The sequence below is a fragment of the Aythya ferina genome (assembly GCF_964211825.1).
Source record: "Aythya ferina genome assembly, chromosome: 5".
NCBI lineage: Eukaryota > Metazoa > Chordata > Aves > Anseriformes > Anatidae > Aythya > Aythya ferina.
Window position 1 is genome coordinate 16,749,114 of NC_140301.1, and position 25,590 is coordinate 16,774,703.

Consider the following 25,590-nt stretch of genomic DNA (forward strand, 5'->3'; position numbering starts at 1 on the left):
GGAAAGAGCTACTGTATTTCTAAAAACAAACAAACAGCTTTTATAAGCAGATACTGCTTATAAGCAAATCCAAACCATGACCTAGTTATATACTAGTCATTTAGTATATATACATGGTTTGCTCTTGGTAGGTTTCACCGTGTAACTGACTAACTCTTATCTCTCACACTAATTTACTTACAGGCGATTTCTTTGATACTTCTGCAAGACAAGAACCGCATCGTGTTATGTCTTGACCTTCCCAGATTTGTTCCTACACGTTTACTCCTGGCAATTCCACCAGATCCCTGCTGTGGGCCTCCTCGTGTCCTTCCTCGCAAGGCCTGCATGAGCCACCTCTGCGAAACTGACCCGTACTTACATTTCCTTTCCTCCCTTTATCTGCCTGCCTTTTACCATGTTTTAGACAGTTCTGTATCATTCACAGCAAAGAATTAAAAGTGTAAGTTCTCCTAGGAGTTTATTAGGTCATGTTTTTTAAAAGCGTAGATGCCACGGGCTTGAATATTACTGTGTTAGTAACCGATACAGGAGCTGAGCGCGGCAGCCCTCACCCAGCTCTGAGGCCAAGCACCCACCCTCAGAATTAAGACCAGCGTTTCAACACAAACCCCAAACTCGCCTCCTAAACCCGCACTGAAAATTAAAACCCATTTCCTCACAGACGGGACCAGCTCTGCCCAGACAGCTGCCGCAAGGCGCTGGCTAACAGCCCTGCCCGGCCCCCAGCACTCACCGCGGCGCTGCCGGGAGCCGTGCAGCGGCCTCCAGCCCCCGCGGGCGGCGGCGGCGCCCAGCAGCGGCCTCCCGGCCAGCAGCCGCCTCAGCGCCCCGCCGCCGCCCCGCCACAAGGAGGCCGCCATCTTGCCTCGCCTCCCGCCCCGCCCCGCCGGGGCTGCCCGCTGCGCTGCCTGCGCCGCGAGGCCCCCGGCTCGGCGCTATGGCTGCCGCCAAAGGCTGCGGGCGCGAGGGCGCGCAGGTAACGGGCGGAGCCCCCGGCCGTTGGGGGGGAAGGGGGGGGCGGGGGGGGCAGGTGCTGAACACCCGGCCTTTAAAACTCATTAAAGCTGCTAATTGCGGTAATAAGCAGTGAAAGTGGTGCGCAATAAATACATAAGTGATCAGTTTCAGCCGGGGAAGCTGTAGGCACATCGGCAGCTAGAGGCTTCTGGGCAGCGCAGGGATCCTCACCCACCCCGCTGCCTTCTGACCTCCCTTAAAAAGATGCTCACTTAAAAGAGAAACAAATCCCTTCTGATTTATAAAATCCTTGCATGGTCCTGAAAGTGTCGCAGAAAAAAAAAAAAAAGAAAAAAAAAAAAAAAAAGGATCATTACGTTATTTTTGCTACTTTGGGCATTTAACAAATTGCTATAGACAGATTTTAAGCCGAAATCTACAAACTTAACTAATGCTACTTCTCTCACTTTATACATAGGGTAGCACAGATCCACTTTGCCACATTAAACTTAGCTAGTCCAAGAAATAATGATTTACTACCTGTCAGTGTGAAATATCAGCTATGTGACTCCATCCCTGCTTCTTTCTCAGGACAATATATATTGGACAATATATATTTTCTAAGCAATTTGTGAGGGAGATGTACATATATATGTGTGCATCAGTGTATATTGTTTATATGTATATATATCAAGTGTATATATGTATATATATCAAGTACTGCTTATTGACTGTAATATCCTGAAATAACCACACTTCAGCTGAGTTTTACGATACATTTGTTCCACAGGTAGCCTGGGGCCACCTTGATTTCCATTATGTTAGATTTCCATGTTATTATCCCTTTTTTTTAGTTTTAATAGTACTACTACTAATAATTTGGATAAAATAGGAAAAAGCCATTTTTCCTTGAGTAGCCACAGTCTTTTTTGCAAAATACAAAAACCGTTTTCTGAAAAAAAAAAAATACTGATGGAAATAGCCTATATTTTAAGTGAATACTTTGTCAGTTTCTGTTTTGAAACTTACCAGCAAACTTGTTTTCAAAAAAAAAAAAAAAAGTAAGGATTGAAAAATTGGTCACTTCTTTTAACTCATGAAAATTTACGGAGTTTTTCCTCGTACTTAACATCATGTCGAAAGCTCAGGTCAAGATGATAACAGCACAGCAGCAAAGAAGCTAAATTGTCCACACTGACTGTATCAGAAAACTGGTGGTCTAGATCCTGAGTTGGAGACCTAAGGAAGAGAAAACCAAGTAGCATCTGTCCTTCAACTTAAAAATCAACTTTAAAAGTTCTGTTCGTTGAAATTTGACAAAGAGTGATCCTGTGGTTGCCTGCTGCTGTCACAAGTTCAGTCCCAAGCTTGTTACAGTAAATAACCTTTTTTAGATTTGAAAAGGGGAGTCATCTTTATTATCAGTAATTTTAAACATGAAATACAATGATATTTCTTTTCAGGTAGTTTGTGGTTATAATCAGTATCCACTAATCCTGGAAAAATATTAAACTATGAAAACTGATTTCTGATCCTGGAGTTCCTCAGAAAAACAGTCAAAAATTCTGGATGATACTTACTTCTGTATGTTTTTGATGAAAGTAGCTCCTGAATTTGAACTTAAAAAAATACCTCTGAAGATTTAAAGTGGCAAAAAGCACATATATTCCTCTATGAATGTGACTTTTGTGCTAAATGTCCAGATTCACCAAACAGAGAAAATCTGAAACAATTGGAAGAATGCTATAACAGAATTTTTCACTGCTGTGTACATTCAATAAATAAGGGCAATATAAACCTGTTTAATAGGAGTTTGTTCCATCAGAAGTAGAAGGGATTATTTTTCTTTGAAATGAAAAATACCAATTCATGGGTTAGAACTAGTCAGTGATGTCGTGTCGAATGAAAGTCAAAACAAGACGTCATGGGACTCAGTCTGTGGCGGTCTGTAACAAGTTAGAACAACAGAACAGGGACCCATAACTTACACATGCTATGCACTTGTATTTGTAAACATAGGACACATGCATTAATATTTTCAGAATCACAGTAACATTTCAGAGACAGTAGCATTTGAGAAATATACTTAGTTAGAATATACTTGTTAGTATGTTAACTATTCTCAGTGGAGAAGAGCTAGAAAGGAATGATTTCCTTCCCAGCTATGTGATTGAGGTGTAGAAGTTTGCTTATTTTATTTCCCACTTCGTGCACTCCTGTCTATAATACTCTGTTTTAAGTAGTGTGAACTTATATGGGTTCTTGGTGCTTGAAAAATCTAACTTCTTACCTAAGTTTCTAGGTGTGCCAGTTAGTCTGTGTGTAACACTTGAATAAACAGGCTTTTTTTTTTTATTTTTTAAATATATTGAAAGAGACTCTAAAGAACAGAAACAGAGCGGGCAGGATTAGCATTTGAAGTGGATGCCAGTTCTTCAAAGATAACATCTTCATAAACAAGTGTCATTGAAGAATATGGTGCTACGCTGCTAAATTGAAGTATTGATCAGACTTTACATACATATTTTAATATATATAATGAATTATGCATGACCCTCCAATATCCAGGGTCAGTATTTGATGACCTAAGGGTCTATTTTTTTCCAAAACAGCCTTCCTAAAATTGATCGTTTTTCTGATAAAAACAGTAGCAATGCAGGGAGTACGTGTGTTAATTGCTGATTTGTGTCACACGCTCATATAAGAAACAAAATCAGCTCTCTTACTGAGGTGTTGTACTTACAGATCTTACCCCATTCCAGGAAGATACATTTACGTGAAAGTACTTCTCTGTTTCTCTACTGTTTTATCCATTACTTTAAGAGTTCAATTATATCAGGATCTTTGTGAAAATACATATAATTTTTGTTTTTACAGTGGTAAAGCAGGGAGGCTTTGTTCGGTTTTTGTTCTCTAAGATAAGCTAAAAGAAGTACTCAAGTCAACATGCAAATGAGGAAATTCAAGCACACTGTGATTTAAAGTCTGTATCTCACAATTTTCTCTTTATATACTGGTTATTTTTTTTATATAAATATTTCCAACATTCAAGATCTTAAATTTTCTAATACTTAATTACCAAAGACTGTTACCTACCTGTTATGTACAGCTTTCTGAGTTTTATATGTTCAGTGTAAAGAAATGTTTAGAATTTCCAATAAATAGTTTTGGCTTGTACTGTAAAGCCAGTCTGGTTTAGGTCAATGATAAACGTATCTTTGCCATGACAGGTACCTTTGGTTAAAAGTCAGATATATAGATGTATACATCTGTATATAAATGTGTATTTATATATGTAATATATTTACATATATACACATATAGTACATATATAATAAACAACAGAAAGTGGAAAAAATAAATAACTTTTTTCCTTCTGAAAGAAATATTAAAATAATGCAATTTGCCTTCTGGCTAAACTGCTTGTGAGCTAACCTCACATTGTAAAAATGCAGGAATGTGAAGTTCCTCAAAAAATTTGCCTATCTTTTCTATGGTATTTTTCACTGCTGTGTAAAGTATTAACAGCTTAAAATTATATTCTACTGTAATTTATAGTAAGTATGAATAAAATTATATTGTAATTAATAAATTAAACTATGAAGTTTCAAAGCTAGCAAAATAAGCATACAGAAAATTGATACAATGGAAAAACAGTAGAGCTTTTCAAAGTGAAAGAAGTTATGTACATTTATTTTCCATATAATCCACGATGTGATCTTGTTGGTAATACTCATGGGCCGCTGCACTTGGATAAATTTGAGATGAGACTATTCCTGTGAAGGATAAGTAGCCATATTTTATTTCAGAGTTTTGTTTGTTTCAAGGCATGAATGGCCCCAACAAAGCAAAGAAGACATTGTACAAAGACACGGTCATTTTATAATTGAAGTTTGTAAGTGTAAATTAGACTGTCATGCTGCAGTATGAAAGCACTACCTCTTTAAACTATGTTTCAGAATTGAAATTCTTGGTTTTGTGATGTTTATGATAGCTTTTAATTTATTTTTAATTTATTTGCAGGAAAAGTTGCATCCAAGAAACCTTATCCCAGAGCTTTGCAGACAGTTTTATCATTTAGGCTGGGTAACAGGAACTGGTGGAGGAATCAGCTTGAAGCATGGGTAAGTAAAGACGGAAGAAAAAGAAACTAGATGATCTTTGAATGTCCCTTCCAGCCCAAATCATTCTATGATGGGTATAGAGAGAAGGTGGCTGTCATTTAGTATTTGGTGAGGGCAGTTCAGTTCCGTGACAAATGTTTGATTGTCAAGTGCATGTAACAAGGTAGAAGTGGAAATGAACAATACCACAAATTTAGCCGTACAGAAAGGAGGTGTCTAGCCTGAATTAATTACTGAGGTTCCTTCAGTGGAGGAGAGGCAACTTCAGAGAGTTTCTTTATTCTGTCCTTTTTCTATCTTTAAGGTAGATGAATTGCCTTCAAAGAATTATCTCTTCTCCATTTTTCATTCCATTGACTGGAATCTAGATTAGGTTACACCAGGCTATCAAATGCCTCTGGTTAGATGAGATTAATCCCACCTTAGACATGTCGCAGACAAGACATTTCCTTCAATAAGGAAATCACTGTTCAACTGAGATAATTTCTAAGGAGATATTCTTGGCATATAATTAAAGCAGAACAGGCAAGAGCAAAACAATTTTTGGTGTGTATCTGAGGAGCAACACTTCGCTTTTTACTTGCTCATCAGCCCCTGTTCATACTTTCCAAGCTTCTAATGGAGACAGAGCTCCTCTCAGTGGCCATTGAAAAAAAGAGAAATGATCGCTACAAAGTAGCTTTCACAGTGTCTGCCAACTCACAGGGTGTTGTGACACTGTAACTTGAAAGTGACCGATCCCTCATTTTTCTGCCATATCCTTCCATGTAGTGCATATCAGAAAGAAAACAGGTATTGCCATTTAAATATGTATGTATATCTCCAATAAACACAGCCCTAAACACTAATGTTTGTGATATAATGGCTTTGGGCAGGTCATGTCACTTCCCTGCTTGTTTTTGCAAACAAACCAACAGCAATAAATAATCAGAGAAATGAAATGATGAGGATTAATTCTTGTTTTCAAAGTTCTTCACTTACAGGAAGTAACGCTGCTTTCTCATCCATAGCTAAATGTAGGCTATTTTCTTTGCTGTTTCTGCATAATTCATGTTCATTGTGACAAGACAAATGTTGTCAACAGGAAATAAAGGAACATAGTAGCATGGTGTTCCTCGACAGTTCTATCATTTTATTGCTCAGAACACACTGAAATATGTATTTGACTTACTACTAATAACTCATCTTACTGTGGTAGGAGTGGTAATCTTTATAACTGTATTCGTGACTACAGCAGCATTTCAATGAATGGCCATGAGGCAACAAGTGGACTAGCCTAGAATTGCTCCACAGGAGATAGCTAAAGAGCAACTGAAATGCAACTGAAATTCCAGCAACTAGTCTTACCAACTAATCCTGATCGGCATTACTCACCGTGCAATTTACAGGATCTACTCAGAAAAAAGATGCCAGTTTGGATACGGTATAGCATTATAAAAAGTGGATCTAGAATTCCATCAGGTATCCCTTATTTCATAGTCTGTATTTCATCATCAGGTTTTCCTTGCATGACAAATTTCTAAAGAAGTGGAAAATAAATAAATAAATAGACATCTCATGCTTCCTAGCTATATCTGTAACTTGAGTAATTATTCACTAGATGTCTCTGCACTCCCGAATTTAATACATTGCTGTTGAAACCAAATAGTGATTACAAGTATAAGATATAATAATCTGATTTTCTTTGCTGTTATTTAAACTATTTCAGATGCCATCTTAAAATCATTTATATTATTTTTTGTAGATTTTAATCATATAAAGCTTGCAAGAAGTGATGCACTTCTACTTAAATTTGTCACTTCATTGCATTGAATTTGTGATTTTTAATGAATGCAAATAAATATATAAATACATTTTAAGACTGTATATAGACTAGACAGTTACAACAAAAATGAAAGTATTTATTTTGTATAATAAAGTAGACAATTTATACTGTTTATAGGTAGTCTATTGATTTTTAAGTAGTAGTTTTGCTACAGCTCAGTATCTGATTGCTACTGATTGTTTTTTTTGTACAATTTTTTGTTCTGAATTCTGAGGTGTAGAGTTCTGACTTAGTGTAGATGAAAGTTGTGTATTTTCCTTTACAGGAAAAACAAAGTTGCATTTTCTGCATGTATTTCAGATTTCTTCACAAGTTGGAAACACTGTCTGGTACTCATGTAAGCTAGAGAATTGATATGCCCTTGTATGATCCAGTTGCATGTAAAAAAAAAAAAAAAAAAAAAGAACATCTACCTGTGATTGTATGCAGGAGTAAGAAAGTTAAATTTTCACAGACTAGATTTGCTATTTCCTTTTCAATGTATCTACAGTTACAATGCCCATGCAGTTAAATAGGTGTGTTTTTTATATTTTTTCCTGTCTGTGACTTTCCTTAGGAATGAAATCTACATCGCTCCTTCAGGAGTCCAGAAGGAAAGAATACAGGTACGTTGAACATTATTTTTACCTCAGACCTCATTTTGAGATGGGTGGAAGTACATGTACCTTTGTTTAGTGTTTCATTTTTCGTTATGTGAAGTTAGACACTTACTATACTATTCATTGCATTCTTGTAGTAACTGTTGAGTTCTCTCCTTATTTAAGTACTTGGATAACTTAGCAAGCCAATGTTTGTTTCAGTGGCCAGTGTGGGTTAAAACAGAGAGATCATCAAGACTAAATTAACTCTCAAGACTGAAAGTTACTCTAGACCAGCTGTTTTCTTTTTCAAGATTAAATGGCTTTATAGATATCTGTCTACAGTTTCAATAACACCTACATAATTAAGCATTAACACCTCCTTTCTATTTCTTGTCATTTGAGTGATTGCTAATCTTTCTCTTGATCTTCTCAGAAAATAGATGGGGTTGCACCTCGAAAAGGTGACCTTGGCTATTTTATTCCTTCCCTGAAACAGCAAAATACCAAAATATAAGTGGAGGGGGAAATGGTAAATGATAACTATTTTACAACAGCAGGAACTCCCCCAAATATTTATTTTACAGGTCTGAGGGAAAATACAATGATGAGTGAAAGGAAGCTCTTCACTGATAGAAACTTGCATAGTGCCCGATAGGAACATAAGCAAGATAAGCAAAAAATATGACAAGATGTCATGTTTTGTTCCTCATTGGCAGCAGCAGTGGACTGAGCATAGTGAGCAAGGTGATGTCTTGTGACTATTTCCTGCTGATTTTTTTAAATTAGAAAACAATTTTATTTCTAACCTGAACAATTCTCTACTGTGATGACTAGCTGATTATTGCAAAGGTAACATTCCTGTAAAGCTACTAAAAGCAAGGTTAAAAATACATAGTTTTACAAATTAAATATATTTAGTTTTAATTTGCTTCCTTTGATGGTTCCTAATGGTGTAAAGGAAAAGTACATCTACATTTCTTTTTTTTTGAATAGGTTCCTACTTTTCCTTGTGTATTGATTGTTATTTAGATAGATGTCTCCTTTCCTAGAAATATATAGTTTTACAAATATCTGCTCTACAGCAGTCTGAATAAAAGAGTACCTAATATTCACTCACTTTAGATAGTGATGATAATTAATGTTAGCAGCTAGAATAACTTCTAATCTTTTAATCTTTCAACTTTTTCCAAAGTTAAAATTGCATGCTATAATAAGTATGTGGCGTTCATGTATGTGTATATTTCCCTAGAAGGAAAACAAAACTGTTGAAGCATCGCAAGTAACAACATTTTTTGTCTTATAGCCAGAAGATATGTTTGTCTGTGACATGAATGAACAGGACATCAGTGGTCCCCCACCACACAAGAAACTAAAGAAAAGCCAGTGCACGCCTCTTTTTATGAATGCCTACACTATGAGAGGTATATAGCACATGTTTTTGGTTTAGTGATGACTGAAACACTATATATGTACGCACAAAATCAAAATTCAGTACCAGATTCTTTATACATGAAAGTCACAGTGAGGAAAAAAAAAAACTACAAAATAAATTAATTTGTACAGGAACACATACAATGGAAGGTAATCTGTATTACATCCCATGAGTCTCATTTACACTTTCTTATGTAGGTACACCTGTGATCATCATCTTTTCAGCACTGACTTTTAATGCTGTCTGTTGATTTAGTGTGGTTGCAGGAGGGAATGGGGTGTTTACACATTTTGCAAGGTGTAAGATACCCTTTTAACAAGTTTTGGCTATGGTTAAAGGCTCTAAATTACTGATAGGTGAAAAAAAATATGAAGCTTTTCTTTAATCACATAGTGACTGTAATCACACTGCTAGTTTCCAGTTGGGCATCTGTTTCCTTTTTTTGTTGTCAGAGATGTTAAAAAAAGCTCAGTTGTTATAATTCGTTAGTACATTTAGGTAGCAGTATGGCTTGCAATCATACATATGGGAAAAGGTATTGGGGGTTTTGGGCTGCAAATAATGTTCTGCACATTTCTCTGGCATGACTGTACTGGAACATCTGCAGATGGACAGTAATAGACAGCTTTTGCTGTTGTGTAAGATTACATCTGTACATCTGATACTATACAAAGGATTTAGGGTGTCTCAGCTCATCTTACTACACAAGAAACTTGCGTTTGTACCTCAGGAAAACTTGTATTTTTTGGCAACATTGCAGCCGTAAAGGAATAAATTATAATTTTTGTCTATCTATCTTTCTGTCATGGTAAAATAAGATAACAATAAATAATTTTTCAGAGAATCAGTGGATTATTGAGGAAGACTACTTGCATAAAAATAAAGTCTTTAAACTTTCACAAATAAGTTTGGAAATTCTCTAGAATCACAGATTTCTGATGAACTTAGAGTGTTTTAGTCTTCACAGTACCTAAATAAATATGCAAGGAATGTTTCTCTTTGCTTTTGTGCAAATAGTTTTTCTCGTAGAATTTGTCACTAACTAAAATTTGACACAGGTACCGTAAGACAATCTGTAATTATCTTTTATAGATGAGTAATTATTTCCTACCTTTATTTAGGCTGCTGTACATTTTTTCTTCTACTACAGTAGATCACCATTTGCTACGATGCCTAACCAAAGGAAATGTATCAAGCATGTGAATAAAATGTTCTTAATAGATGTATTTTAAAAACATAAAATATCTATTTTTCTTCTTTTTCTCTTCTTAGGAGCAGGCGCAGTGATCCATACTCACTCCAAGGCTGCTGTTATGGCCACCCTTCTTTACCAAGGGAGTGAGTTCACTATTACCCATCAGGAGATGATAAAAGGAATACAGAAGTGTACTTCAGGAGGCTATTACCGGTATATCTTTATGTTAAAAACAGAGGCATGCTATTTGATTGCATGTTTTCAGCAAAATAAATAGATGACAAGTAACTTGAGTTATGTGTGTTCAAGTGTATAATATAAAGTATTAGGAATAAGTAGTAACAAGACCTCTGGAATAAATCAGTCATTGGCTTCCCCTACGAAGGTCTTAAGCCTATGGAAGAGATCTGAGATAAAATCTTGTAACGTCAAAGTTCCTGTGGTCTGTTGAGCTACAGAAACAAACCAAATGAAGAGCCATGTCCCGACAAATATCTCAAGAACAGAGATGTGAACAGATCTATACGATGTTAAACTGAAATTGTAGCCAGCCAACATTAGGTTAGATTGATAAAGCACAAACTGCATTTGGGTGGACTTCACATATCATTGCCTGTGCTAGTTTGGGGCAAGTTAAGAGAGTAGAGGATTTCAGATTTTACTTGACAGACTTTGAAAGAAAATTCAGAATAAACAGCTCATTAAAGATAATGTTATTACTTTTCAAGGATGAGCTCTGAGGTAAGTGCTGAGTTATTCCAAATTATGTGTGATGGCTTGTTTTGAGGACTCCACCCACAGAGTGTTGAATTGAGACCAGCAAACAACATTTATATAATATGTGACAATTAGATGAAAAATTGAAATGCTAAATTCTTTCCAGTTTTTGATGTTAATTTTTGTAACTAACAATTGCCCTTTGGCAAGGGAGCAAGCAATATGTTTGACTTGTGATTTTATGCCTAGGCATATTTTATTCAGAGTTTTGGTTGACTTGCCAGCTTTCCCCTTCTTGACAGCATTAGCATTTGTATTTTTATGTGGCAAAACTTCCTAGTAAAAGACATCCCTTATACTGAATTGTCTAACAACACTGGTTTAAAAACAACAACCAAAAAACTTTTTTTTGTTGTTGTTTTGTTTTGCATTTTGACTTTTCAAAGATTCCTATATGTTAGTCAGGAAACACTGTATTTATTATGCTCCATATCTACAAGTTGTCCTATACCATCCTGCGAATCTATCAGAAAAAATAAAGAAAGCAAACGTAATCTGGAGCTTTGCTAAGTACATGTTCATCCACCCTAGATCAGTTCTGTTGTCTTGCTTCACGCCAGACTGCGCATTGAATTCAAAAGAAATTCTATAGTGCAGAATAGGGTCTTAAAAAACAACAACAACAACAGGGGATATTGAGAATATATTTTTTCTAATTACAAAAAAAAACAAAAACAAAAAGCTTCCTTTTCTGGAAGCTATCCAGGAAAATGTTACAGATAGGATAATCAGAAGTATTTGTTGGCCTAAATACGATCCTAGAGATGCCAGAATAACTTTACCTTTGACTTCTGTAGACAGAGAACTAGATCTGTAGTAAATAGCTTTGAAAGTCTCAGGTTGTCTCAAAGTATTTTATATAAAGTTTTATCTGAATGCGGGTTCCTTATCGTTCAGTAAAATACTTGATATCTGTTTAGTTTAACTCATTCAGAGTCTTCTGTGGGCTTTACAGATAATAATTCCAGCTGAATATGAGAGGGCACTTTTTTTTTGTGAGAGTGACAGAACACTGGAACAGGTTGCCCAGAAAAGTTGTAGAGACTCCTCTGGAGATACTGAAAACTCACCTGGATGCCATCCTGTGCAATGTGCTCTAGGTGATCCTGCTCAGCAGGGGGTTGGACTAGATGATCTTCAGAGGTCCCTTGCAACCTCAGCCATTCTATGATTCTGTAAATCTTACTAACAAGGTTATGATTGGGAATCAGTTTATGGTGTCTATACCTGCTTCAAAACTAATGTCCAACTAGAAAGCAGGAAACCAATCCCTTAGCTGATGTTGTTACTAGTAGCAAACACTCCAAATCCAATTTTAAGTGATCAGAATACATGGGAGTCGAACGTATAAAAACTTAAATTTTCTTCACTCGCTATTTTTTTGACGTCCTTGGGAAAAGGATCAGCATAGAAAACTGCAAGGGATGAGACCTCTTAATTTTGTGAATATGTAATATGAAGTACAGGCTATATTATTTTTACCATTGCTTCCCTTCTGTGTTTTTTAAGAATTGTACTAGCATCCACTCATGAAATATCTATGAGATCTCAGTGATAAATCTGCATGTGAACTGGGGACTTATTAAAAACTATTTAAACAAGTTTCTGCCAGTGTTAATTAAGGTTCAAACAATGCCAAATATCCCAGTCCTCCTTCACAAGAAACTGTTAGGCAAGTTCCATTGAATAACATGCATCATCTTGCCTTTGGAACTGGGGTTCTCAGGCTCCCTTAAGATCACATATAGCCCACCAATCACTCTATCACAGAGAAGAATTTATTTTTCATGTGTTGACTCTTTCTATTTATATGCCTTAGAAGGACAATCTTATTTCCAGGGGCTTTTTGGACTACCTAAATTAATTTTTTTTCTGGTCTCTAGCAAACAGCTTCATTTCCTTCTTCATGATGTGATTCTTTTGAATAATTTAATCTGAGATCAAGCTTGTAGGTGATGCCAATACAGGATGAAGAGAGTCTGAAAAAGTTGTAAAGGGACCCAACAAAGTGATGATATGTGAACAAACAACTACACCTAATACATTAAATTGCTGTTTTCTTTTTCTGCCTCAAGTGCGGTTCAGGTATTGCCAGCATGGCATAAGTCTAGGAGTGGGAGATATCTCTGGAGTTCATATGTTACACTGTGATTGACTAACAATAGAAGAGCTTAAAACTCTATAGTGTTGAGAATTTAACATCTTTATGCAAAGAGAATCTCTTCCTTTTGGAAGAGCTAAAGTATGAGATCACGCTTCCAAACATAGCATTTTTAAAATATAAACATCTATTTTTCTCTTAGATATGATGATACACTAGTGGTTCCCATTATTGAGAATACACCAGAGGAGAAGGATCTCAAAGAAAGAATGGCAAAAGCAATGGAAAAATACCCAGATTCTTGCGCTGTATTGGTCAGACGTCATGGAGTTTACGTATGGGGAGAAACATGGGAAAAAGCCAAAACAATGTGAGTACAATTTACAAATATGGTACATTTTGCCATTATACCTCAAAATTTTAATGACCCTAATATTATGTGTATTTCTGAGCATTTTTAATCATTCAGAACATTCATTAATTTCTGGCCTCGCTGAATGTATTTGGTAATGGTTTCATCCATGATTTCTCTGATTTTTCTTCCTATTCAGTGCTGACTGACAGTTCCCCATGTTTGCCTTTTACACAGGCAAGTCCCTTCGCATATGAAACCTGAAGACAATCTTTGCTTTTACTTGACATCTACCAATACTGTTCCCCGTTTTCCCTAGTCCGTTTTCAGGGGGTTATTGCATTCTTCATTTGCTGATGGAAGAGCAACAAATCAAGTTCGGATAGCAAAAATGCTGGGCATGGCCCAGCTCACTCACCACGTAGCAGTGATGGAAATAAATTACAACAGCTGTCCAGACAGTCACATTGGTGGTGTACAGTTCAAGAAAGAAAACTAATAACTTTGAGAAAATGTAGTAAGACTTGAGCCTAACTTTACATTTCACATATTCTTCCTTTTAATCTTAGGTGTGAGTGTTATGATTACCTATTTGACATCGCAGTGAAAATGAAACAGCATGGACTAGATCCTTCAAAACATCCAGCAGAAGAAAATGGGATCTTATAAATGACAATATTCAGGTGTGAATTTATCTGTACAGATGATCTTTTTGGAGGGAAAGACTGTAGTTGACACCGTCTGCTCAGTCTGCTTTCTCAGTCAGTCAACAGACTAGAAACTTCAGTACTCTCTCCTTCTCTGCTCCATTACCACTGCAGTTGTATCTATGCCAGAAATAATGCTCCCTTACCATGCAATGCAATGGAAAGATACATATTAAGCATGCCCAGTGCCTCTTCTAGTGCATACCTGTGGCATGGAGTGAATTGCTTTTGAAAACTAAAGTATATCAAGCATTACTTGACAGAAAACAGTAAAAGAAAAAGCCCACATCCTCGTAAGCTAATCTATAAAGAGATATCTGAACACCTACTTTTGTTCTTCAGCTTGTGGTATCAGGTTTGGTTTCAGTCTGTCTCAGTAGTGTTACTTATTTGGTGTGGTTTTCTGGTCTTAAGCAAAAATGGCTGATTATAATTTGATTGTTGTGTTGATTACCGGCACCTGTGTGACTCGTGTCACAGTGAATTTCTGTTTGTAGTCAGTGTTTTGAAGTAAAAGCACATACATAAAGTGACCAGGCAGTACTTTATGTAATTGAAAGAGTTCTCAAACAATTCACATTAGGCTTTATACAACTCAGTACGGCAAAACACAGTGGTAGCATGATGTTGCAGAGTCTGGGATACCTCTTCCTAACATCTAAGCAAATTTAAAGATACTGGTACTGAGATCATAAAGGAGTTCCTAGACCAAAGTAGTGGTCTAATTAAACAGGATGGGCTAATTTCTTGCACAGAGTTGGCCCATCAGATAATTCTCTCCACCCACCATGTTTGCATCAGAAGAGATGAAAAATGGCTGCTTAGGCAGCATAGAAGGTTACCTAGACCAGCTGGGTACTCAGAGCATTAGCCATAATGCCCACGCTAGAGAAGGAAGCAGTAGGACAGGAGGCTTGCTGTCAAATGAGTCCTTGTCTGAGGAGATATTTGGAGAGCTGCCACTGCATTCAGGGCTGAAGACATGCTGCCTAGCACACCTGCACAGAGCTACCCTATGGCCCATGAGAAGGGTTCTAAAATTGCTCTTCAGCTCCTGAAATTGAACATGTTGTACTAACATAGTGGCAATAATCTTCCTTTGCCTTTGGTCTGAAATACGTAGTTTTAAAATACCTTAATTTTTTATCCCGTTTTCCCCATACAGGTATCTTCTTATATGGGAGTTCCAGATTCCACACCTCACCCTGTTGAAACCAGAAGGGGGTGCTATTACACTCAGCAGATTGACAGATGTTAGCAGTCAGTTTCGACTATCAAACACATCAAAGAAGAAAAGGAGAGTTAAAACAGAAATCCTGGACAATTACTGCTATTCACAAGTGCTGTCAAAATCTACAGTAGAAAAAATGAAAATTCAGATGCAAAAAAAAAGAGTGAAAAAAGCTCCAGAGAACTAATGTGACATTTTGTTTGTATGCTTTTTATATTTCAACAAATATGTGTTTGCTGATCCTGCTCTACTACTACATCATTTAACTTGTTCTAGTTCTTCATTTCTGAAAGATAAAGTAGTCCTTATTCTTGGGAAAAATGTGGGGACCCCCCTTAATTAAAAAGTTAGGTATGAATTTTAAAGGATTTTTTAAACTGTTGTTTCATTTATGCTATGTTAATAGGATTTCTGTGAAATTAAGCCTGTAGCATATGTATTTTCAAATCATATTTTGTCATTATAATGAGTAGGAAACTCAATTTTATAGCATGCATTGGGAATTTGAGAGATTGCTCTGGGTTTTGTCATATTTTTTTTTACCTCTTACAATTCATTCACTTTCAATGTGATTTTGTTTAAAACTATTACAACTGTAAGATATTTTTTTCTGAACAATGATTATCCAGCCTAAGGTAGGCTTAATCAAACAGCTCATTAAAACAGTCTCACGTGTTTATGTATCTTAGTGCCTCATTTCATAATCTGGAATAGCCCCCAGTGGCATCAATCTAAGCCATGATTGACCAACTTTCTGACTGAGCATTGAGACTCTTGTCCCAGGGAAGAACACCAATTGACCAGCTTACACTGCCAGAAGGGAGAGGTCTTGTTTTCCCTCCTGTTTTCTGCTAGGGGCCATGCATTCCCACCACTTCCCTTGCATCATCTCTGGCACTTGTTTGAGCTTCTGTGAGGCGAATTAACTCATTAACCTAAGAGAAAACTACTGCAGGGGGTAAAAATAAAATAATTATATTTTACCTAATCATCCCCTTAGAATGTTAAATCAGCTTAGAGGTGGGTCCAGAGTACCAGAGCTGTGGCAAAAGAGATGTCTAACATCAGAGACGGAGAAGACATTCCCATACTTGATGGGGATGACTGTTCAAAATTAATCAGCCACTTCTGGAAAAGTATTTTACTAAACAAAGAAATCAGGAAGAACTTTTTATTTTTCACCTATTAAAAAGCATTGACTTTTTGTAGTTATGTACATCAGACTACTGATTATATCACAACAAAAGCTCAAATTACTGGTGATTGTTTTATGCTGACCTTGCACCCGAAAAAATAAACCATCCTGTTTTGGCTTGGTCGATATTCGTGTCCCCACTTAAGTCTTTCACTGGGCTCCAGCAAAACTCTTTCAGTAAGGCATCTTGCTATAAGCGAAGTGCCTACTGACCAGAGCCAACCCAGGTTGGGCAACAGCTGTTTCTAAAGCAATAAAATGCAGTTACCTGTGCCATGACAGCCTGGTGCAGCCAACAGAGTTGTTGCTGCTATGTCAGCAACCAAATGCATTGCATCTCCACATCCTCGTGGCAACTACAGCCTGTTTTTCTATGCCAGGCACAAGACAGCATGTTCAGCATCTGCTGCTACCAGACAAGACCAGCTATCAAAGAAGGAATCAAGACATCAAGTGATGAAGAGTTACTGTTTGACAGGACTGAGGCATGTAGGGAACGATGCACCACAGGAAGCTTGCCAGCAATTTATCTACCAGTATAGTGTACCCTCACCTTGCTGGAAGCCTTCAGGTTTTCTCGGCAGAAAATACCTAAGCTCTGCTCTTAAATTTTCCTGACCCTGTCAGTCAGTTAACAGCTGAAGAATTGTTAATGAGAATTGTCGTACAGTTTGGATAGCCTCCACCTGCCTGGTGTTCGGGCTGTGAGGCACACGAGCATCCATTAGGGCAAATTTAAGTGAACAAAATCTTTGCCACTACATTCTTACATTAAAGGATTAACCAGATATAGCTCTTTCCTTTGCTGAGTTTTGTGTCCTTCACTTCATCCTCTGAACTCCCTTTCCAAGTTGTGCTCCCTGACTCCTACAACTCACGGAGAAAAAAAAAAAAAAAAAAAAAAAATGAGCAGTAGCACCATGCGGACGGAGCAGCAGGTTTCGTTATGAAAAGTGTCGTTTGACAGTTGGGCACATTTGCCCTTCCCTAGGGTAGGTGGAGGTGTCCCGGCAGCGTGCGACCTTTACACCTCAGGGGGAGGGTGGCCTTAGTTGTGAAATGGCGGTTATCTCCAGGTTACTGCAGGTTGCTGATTACAGTTTTATTGATACATTTTTTCATTATTAGACACTTATTTGTCAGTGGTAAATACCTTGGGGTGACTAACTACACATCCCGTGACCGTAGCAAGAACTCAGATGAAAACCGTGGAGTTTTTCAATTACATATTAATGCAAAAATCTACTTACTGTTGAAATCTAGTTGCCACCTACTGGTTAAGATCTTTGATTCCTTCTTTAAAATGCTAGATTTCTGCAAAAAGAGAATTTCTGAAGATGGTGTCAGAAGAAGATGTAACTATATCATTCCCTAATAATGATGTTTTATAGGGATAAAGATGATTTTATGCTTCTCGATGTTTTGTTCTGCATATTTATTAATGACTAACTAAAAAAGAACACTCAAGGAAAAGTATATTTGCCAAATATATTCCTCTGGGGTCATATGTTAAATACAAATATTCAGTTCCTCGCCCAAATACAATTTGTAATTCTTTAGCCTTTCTAAAATTTGTGTGAAATAGGAATTTTCTGTAGAGTTCTTTCATAGGGGATTTAGAGATACTGAGTCCCATTTCTGTATCACTGAATGAGTTAAATATAATCTTCTCACATCTGTGTGTGAAATCTCAACAAAGAAATCAGTGATTTGACAACTCTGGTGGCTTCACAGACCCATGAAATGATTACTCTCTCCCAAAGTGTTCATAAAGCTCTTACAGTTCAGTTCCAATTATGTAAAACAAAAATATTAAAAATTTCCTACATGATTTATAGCTTCTAACTTCTCATCATTTTGAAGTCTAGATAATATTCTCATGTGAATTGTAGACTAATAAGCCAGCTAGATGTGTATGTTTGCAACAAATACTTGATCTCCATAGAAGCTGATTATCTTGCTTTAATATCACCAGATAGGATTATGTAAAAACGTAATAATTCCCATTTCAAGTGGGTCATCCAAAATACTAATTAAGTTCCAGTATTTCTCAATAAGAGTAATTTCCTAGCTAACATCCTACTTGCTTTCCAAGAAGGAAATAAAACTGCAGAAAGCAGCATATACTAATATCGAGTGATAGAGCTATAACTTATATTGGCATCGTAACTGCTTGCTGTAAGTTCTCTATGATGCTGTAATGCCTGAACAACTGCCATTCTACTTCCTTTAACTGAAATCATCATTTAAAAATTAACATCTAAAAATCCTACCAACTAGTGGAACGATAGGACTACATTAGCATTATTCTTCTAAATTCTTTTTTGCTATTTAAATGTCTAACAATTTTTTGTGCAGTCTTTAGAGGAGATGACAAATTGGCAAATAAACCAGGAGCATTTTCGATGGATTACTTTTGTACCAACAGAAAAAAAAATATGTATAGTTTGACGTTAACCCTTATTAGTTTCAAAACTCTAAAACAAAACAGCCCCAAACCCTACCTCTGAGCTAAGTTAAGGTATCCTTGCTGAAGGGAGTTATTGGCAATATACTTCACTGATTCATATGTAACCTAAAAAATAAAAATAAAAACAGGAGAATGCTTCCTTTTTCAAGACTCTTTGAAATTCCCTTTTATTATAAAGGGAGGTAAAGAGGTAAATCCTCGTAGGCTTTGTTTTTCTTTTCTTTCCCAACGTGTAAGGTTAATAAAATCTGTGACTTAGAGACCCACGTTGTGCACAAGTACAGCCCTCTGAGTCGTGGTAGAGTTTTGTAACAGGGGTACACATGACAAAGCTTTGATACCAGCTAATCAAAGCTTTCACAGAAGTCAGTGAGTCTGCATGCTTGGTTTAATTTTATGTCAACGCAGTCCCTTGATGATTGGCAATGTTTAAAGTTACTCCAGAAGAGTGTTACCTGATATGGTTTTTAAAAGAGCAAGTTTTTAAGTCCTTGTGTCCAAAAAATACAGTCTCAGGCATTTATTCTGGAAGTACACAAGGGTTTACTTCATAAATCAGATGCTAAATAAAAACTGAGTATTTTTCAGTTGACTACATTAGCATGGAGACCCATTTCTGCTAAATTTGAATAGTAGTGGTTCAATATACCAAGTTGCAAATATACCTTGCAATTACCATTGCAAAATTGTTTTGGATATGAAACCTCTAGTGAAACCACAACTGTTGGTTATTTCTTAGGATTTTATTCTATTTAAAACAAAATGAATTCCAAATATTTCATTTCTGAATTTTTCACTATCTTCAAACTTTCCCACGTTTGCTAGATTTTGCTAGAGCTCAATCAGAAAAACAAACAAACAAACAACAACAACAAAAAACTAGTGAGTGGCTAACATGCAATACTAAGAATGGACTGAATGTGTTTGACTAGATGAAATTTAATGGAAAAAAACACAGAAATGAAATCGCCTGAACAGCATTTGCAAACACCCACTCTCTGTACTTACGTATGTGTATTGTTTTGTTTTGTTTTACTCTAAGATACTGTGCTATTGTACTAGCAAGTTTCTTACATCTATGACAGATAAAATTACAGAGTTTAATCTCCAGAAACTAGCTCAACAAGAATTTATTTAAATAGTTGAGCATAAATTCTCGCTCCCAAACGAGCCTCAGATTAGCTCCAATTTCTCTAATGGTAATTTCTGATAATTACAAACAGAATACACTGGATATAGAAGAAAGAATGGGTCTTATATTTAAAGCAAAGAGCTGGAAGTCTAGATTCTGTGGCTGATTCAAGTGTTACCTTAAGGTCATGCCTTGAACAGTTCACTTTGATGGGAGTTTCAAAAGAGCTTGAATGAATCAGATACTACCAGAAATCCCACTGGAGATTTAGGTGTGAAATTTCATCAGGCTCCCCTGGAACTCCCAGGATTTCACCGTCTGCACTGAAGATCAGGGGATATAAAAGAAAAGGGGGTGAGGGGCACCTCAAGTTCTGGTTGCTAACTTATCACTCATGTATTCCACATAGATGGCACATACCTAGCAGGTACTATTTTTCTAAAAAAAAAAAAAAAAAAAAAAAAAAAAAAAAAAAAGCCTTATTGCACTAGAAACAATTACTTTAAGGAAAAGATTACCTCAGATAACTTCACATCACAAAGATTTACAAAACCAAGGTCAGAACCAAGCTTTCCTGCTTACTCAGATGTGTACATTACTGTTATCATAAGTAACATAAATCAATTTTTGTGATTTTAATTCCACCCTTCCCAAAGGATACTAGCCCTCTGTCTTTCCAGATTAGACATCAGCTTCTCACCCTTAAATTCCGGTTCTCCAGAGAAAACAGGTTATCCCCCCAGTCCCTGCTTCAGTACAGTTTCTGAAAACAACCCTGCTGTGCTGCGCTTAAGCACATGTATATGCATGAACGATGATGGCAAACTACCTGGGTTGCTGTGCATTTAATGATTACATTTCTTTTGTCTTTATGCTTTGTCTCATTTCCGTGTCTTATTCAGTTTTAATCCTGCTTTTCTGTTAGAGTTTTCTCCCTCACCTGTTTTTCCGTACTGTCTTTGAATGTAAACTCCATACCATTTGCATGCTGGTTGAACTTTCAAACCCAGGAACATTTTTGTGTTAGGCAGCGAACAACTCAGCTCTTCTCTGATTCATCTGCTACATCCCTGACATATCCAAGCATGTCCTGTTATTTGCATGTTTGCAAAATGTTGGTACTGAAGGGGTTAAAGTGCCTTTTGTACCTCAGACACACTAGGATTTTGCAAGCAAATGTCTGTTGGTTGCGAGAGCATATGAGCAAGTATGAGACTAATTTCCTGTTAAGGAGTCGCTACATTAAAAGGATATTTGCATAATCATAGACTAAGATAATGTAGGGAAAACCCCAGAGATCATTCTGATGCCAGGATTAAGCCAAGCCCAACATGTAATTTATTTGAATGCATGAAAGCTGCTTCTTATCGTTCGCTTCTATCTCAAGTCCCCAAGCACTTTAGTTGGCAGCATCAGGCTCTCACTCCTCCTGGCTAATTCATTATCCTCAACAACTTTTAAAAGGGTTATTTTAAGTTTAACTTAACAGTCCCTGCAACTTAATTCATACAATAAAAAATTTTTCTTTTTATGACTGGTGTCATATGTTCGAAATCAAGCTACCGCATCTTCTTCGGTCATCACTTTATGTAATGCCCTCACCTTCAGGTTATGATAACTTCTGAAATATCACATGCACCACAAAAATAAAGGTCCCAGAATACACCTACAAAAAACATAGCCAAAAACAATGAGATTTCATAACGCAGTTTTTTTTTTTTTTCAACTTGTATATATAAATAAAGGAGTGTCCACGTAGGAGTTTAACAGAAGGCCCTCAAGAGAAATCAGCAATTAAAAATCAAGGCACTCAAATGTTTCTGAACAGATTAATACTTAGCACTGGCTGTCCCTGACTCCCATTTTGAATACAGTTTCACGCTTTAATTTTTTATTTGAAGAATCCCAAGTAAGGAATTTGTCACGCTTGTCAGCTGATACTTCCTTCATGTAATCAGGCTTAGAGGCTTGTGGCTGGGGTGCTGTAGAAAGGCCTGAATAATTTTTTTTTTATTTATTTTTTAATCTAAGTCAGATGGGGAAGTTATCTGAATCCTAAAGTCCAGATGCCAGAAAAAAAAAAGGGGGGGGGGGGGGGGTAGAATGGGAAGGAAAAGAAAAGAAAGGCTACTGTCATGTTTGCCTCCCATGGTTAAAATTAAAGGGGATACAAAGAAATGTGCAAGAGCAGGAAGAGGGCAGCTGCTGTCTCTGGAAAAGCATCAAAGGGAGGAGAAATAGTTCCACAGTATTTCGGTGGCAGCCTAGTGTATCAAGCCTCGAGCCACAGCATAAGAGGGGAATAATCTTTCAAACAAAGTGAGGGGAAGACGAACATTATGATAACAAATGATTTAGTTAATTGTAATAAAGGCAAGAAGAGAATATAATTAAGACCTTAAACACCTAACTAAGAAAGCATCTAGTAGCAATGGCAGTAACATTAGCAGACAAGCACCATTAAACGAACAGGAGGATCACCGCTGTCTATTGCGACTGAAGCATTAATGCAACGCTTTCCTTGTAGTAGGAAGTAGTACCTTGTTTTACTATGCTTTTAACTATGATTAAAATAGCCCGATCCCTGTAGCCTGGATGTAGTCCATTATTATTAGCAAAAGAGTCATACCTTACACGTTAAGATGTATTTGAAGTTTCCTCCTATTTCCTCAGTAAGGAGGACTCATATATATTAAAGAAAATCTGGACATTTCAAGTAGTTAATAAACACATTCCTCACAGATTTTGGAAGTGTTTAAAAACAAAACTACCCCATACTGAAGATAATAAACTAAGCCTAATTAGACCAGAACAGAACAATAGTCAATCGAGTAATCATAACAGATAACTATGTGATAGCTGAAACTCACATTGCCCAAAATGAGTTACCAAATAAAAAGAAATGATAATGCATTACAACCAGTTCCCATAGGGAGAAAACAGATAGAAAAAAGTCATTCTAGCCGTATTTAATTTTGATATTTTTCCATAACGTACGGTCTGTGTTTAACTCTAACTTGACAAAGGCTCTGAGGCTGTGACACACAGATCAAAATTGGGGCATTATGTCATGCAACACAGCATTACGCAAGTCTTGAGTTTTCCTTACTCATGTTTGTGTGTGTGTAGAAATCTGTGCAAAAATCTATATGAAGAAATTTATCAGAACACTTAATCTCAGGGGAGGGGGGCCAGGGGTGCTAAGAGGGGGGGAAGTCCCCAAACTACCTTGCTTGCTTACTTTATTATTAGTGATAGGCCATTCTCAGTTACACTTCCAGAAATCCTCCAGAGCTCTGTAAATTTCTGTTCTCATCTGCCTTAACTATCTTTACAATTCTTTTTTTTTTTTTTTTCCTTGTGTAATACTCAGAACTGATCTTAACACCACAAGGAATAGTTTTGCAAAGATTTCTCCAAGGAAGAGGTGTCCGTGAATGAGAACTGTGTTAGTATGAAAGAAGGAATTTAAAATATTCATATGTAGTAAAAGGATTTCACCAAGAGCATGAGGAATGAGCACAAGATTCCTGAACAGAGCAATATGCAGAACATGAACAAGAAGGAGAAAGCTAAAACAGGGAATTGGTGTTAGTATTCTAGGAATTAAAGGTAATAGGCCAGGGACCATAACAAAATCATAGAATCATTCAGATTGGACAAGACTTCTAAAATCATCTAGTCCAACTTTAATCTAGCACACATTGAAGTAATCTTACACATGGAAAAAAAAGAAAAAGAAAAGGAAAAAGCACATTAGAGAAAATTGGCCATAAAGCACTCAGGAGAAGTTTCATTAAGTTGACAGATCTAAATAGCCAGATTAGCCTTGCACCTTGGATGTCAGCTAGGTCAAAAGAAGATTTCCCATTACAGGATTAAGTTTATCACACAATGAGCTGTAAGACACAAATGCATATTTTATGTGTTTGGAAGCCAATAGAGAGATCAAGACCTTTATGGTTCATGCCACAGACATTAGCTTTGTTATACTTGTAATTATCCTCTCATTTAAAAAAAAAAAAAAATAATCGGGATGTTTTTTCCCTTTGTGCATTTTGTTAACATCCCTAAGTTACTATTTTGAACTACAGTTGACTAGAATAGATTTATTTTTCTTCCTTAGAACTGTCACATGGAGATTTTCTGTGTTTTTTTTTTTAAGAGAATTTTTCATCCTCCCAAAAGTATCAGTCTAGTGGAAATGACAGAGCTCAGATTCTGCAAACATGAGAAGAAACTTATTTTCACAGAAACAACAAAAGAAAGGCAGCTGAAGTACAGCAGGGGTTTTTGAAATGCTGTTAGCCAGGAGAGGTTAAAGTCAGGATAACTTCACGAGGCATATTTTCACATTTTGTCAGCTGTGCATTGAAATTTTATATGTAAAGTACTTTTAAAAACTACTAATCTCTATGGAGGAAACTCATACTGTCTTCTATACTTTTAACATAGGGTACAAGGACTAAAATGCCATAAGGCTAAGATTATGCCAGAAATAGTTTCCCAGGGACAGTGAATAATGCAAGTAGATGATGCTTTTTTTTATAAAACTTTTGCATTTACTTTACAAAGTATTAAAACTTTAACATTGCTGTTAGGGGCTGAGCAAGAGACAGTCATTTTGGAAAGTTCCTCAGAGTCCGTAGATGTCCTTGTGAATTACCTTCCATAACCTCAACAGTCTCTTGGGGCTATCTAAAATATCCACTTTGGTCATTTCAACTTCAGGTGAGTACAACAGCAGTATAAAAACAAAATAAAAAAAAAAATCACACTATCTACCCAAAACTGTGATTACCATGCTTAAATTCTTGGATGGATAAGGATGCAATTTCCTTCTGTTGGGTAAAGACATTTCCTACCCAGAGAAGTAGTATCAGGTCTTTGACTCATCTCTGATCAACTTAAGCTCTGTGTAGGCTTTACTTCCTTATACATCTTTCAAGCACTTATACCCCCTCCAAGATAATAACAATAAAAGGTAGTTTTTTGATGCTTGTAATGGACTTCCTTGTAAAGACTTCTGCATTCAAAGGTATAAAAAGATTAAAGTTTTTTTTTTTTTTTTTTTTTAAATACAAGCTGTGTGTGTGAAGTAGAATAAACAGGTAACAGCAAACAAGAATACGAGCAGGTCTTTAATCTTGATCCATGTCTGAGTGTTAGATGGCTGAACACAGCAGAGAATAGCCTCCTTAGTTGAGAAATCTCAGCCTAGAATCCATTCCTGAAGATAGATGGCTAAGCCTTGCCTTTGAAAACTAATCATCTCTGGCTACATTTTATTTCTGAGCATAAGGAAGTAATCCCAGCTCTTTCAGATGGTACCCAGACAGTAAGTGGTTTCACTCAGGCTGATGAAGACTGATACCTTTTTGGAATGAAGAGGTCCAGCTAAGTTTCTTCCATCTCCATGAAGAGAACTAGACTTTGAGTTATTCTAAATATGTAAGGAGTACTCTCATTTCTTCCTATTGAATGTGCTCTGAACTACTAACTGGCTCA

General features: G+C 36.6%; 2 protein-coding genes across 5 annotated transcripts in view; one reads left to right on the top strand and one right to left on the bottom strand.

The window, feature by feature from the left end:
- The window catches only part of PDHX (pyruvate dehydrogenase complex component X), a 90,390-nt gene that overhangs the window by 39,878 nt on the left and 24,922 nt on the right, over nucleotides 1-25,590 (bottom strand). Inside the window, exon 1 of one of the 2 annotated variants that reach the window (XM_084520394.1) lies at nucleotides 737-893. The exons of the other annotated variant lie outside the window; for it this stretch is intronic. Coding sequence (XP_084376520.1) covers nucleotides 737-863 — 127 coding nt within the window. The 5' untranslated portion in view covers nucleotides 864-893. Of the gene's footprint in view, nucleotides 1-736; nucleotides 894-25,590 lie in introns of those variants that run through there. 2 annotated transcript variants of the gene reach the window in all.
- On the top strand, nucleotides 832-15,968 carry APIP (APAF1 interacting protein). 3 transcript variants are annotated; one of them, XM_084520398.1, is made up of 9 exons: nucleotides 879-979; nucleotides 4,984-5,084; nucleotides 7,466-7,514; nucleotides 8,075-8,234; nucleotides 8,794-8,911; nucleotides 10,195-10,330; nucleotides 13,198-13,365; nucleotides 13,917-14,030; nucleotides 15,220-15,968. In XM_084520398.1, exons 4-8 carry the CDS (start codon nucleotides 8,172-8,174, stop codon nucleotides 14,014-14,016), a joined length of 585 nt encoding a protein of 194 aa, XP_084376524.1. In that variant the 5' UTR covers nucleotides 879-979; nucleotides 4,984-5,084; nucleotides 7,466-7,514; nucleotides 8,075-8,171; the 3' UTR covers nucleotides 14,017-14,030; nucleotides 15,220-15,968. The 3 variants fall into 3 exon arrangements, with proteins under 3 accessions (XP_084376523.1, XP_084376524.1, XP_084376522.1); XM_084520397.1 differs by lacking the exon at nucleotides 8,075-8,234 and having other exon boundaries at nucleotides 832-979; XM_084520396.1 differs by lacking the exon at nucleotides 13,917-14,030 and having other exon boundaries at nucleotides 881-979.

Excerpts from the sequence above, each read along its gene's own strand:
- APIP (XM_084520396.1), top strand. The coding sequence starts at position 8,172 with ATGACAAGATGTCATGTTTTGTTCCTCATTGGCAGCAGCAGTGGACTG. Across the intron at positions 8,912-10,194 it reads GAATGCCTACACTATGAGAG|GAGCAGGCGCAGTGATCCAT; the intron begins GTATATAGCACA and ends TTCTCTTCTTAG. Across the intron at positions 13,366-15,219 it reads TGGGAAAAAGCCAAAACAAT|GTATCTTCTTATATGGGAGT; the intron begins GTGAGTACAATT and ends TTCCCCATACAG.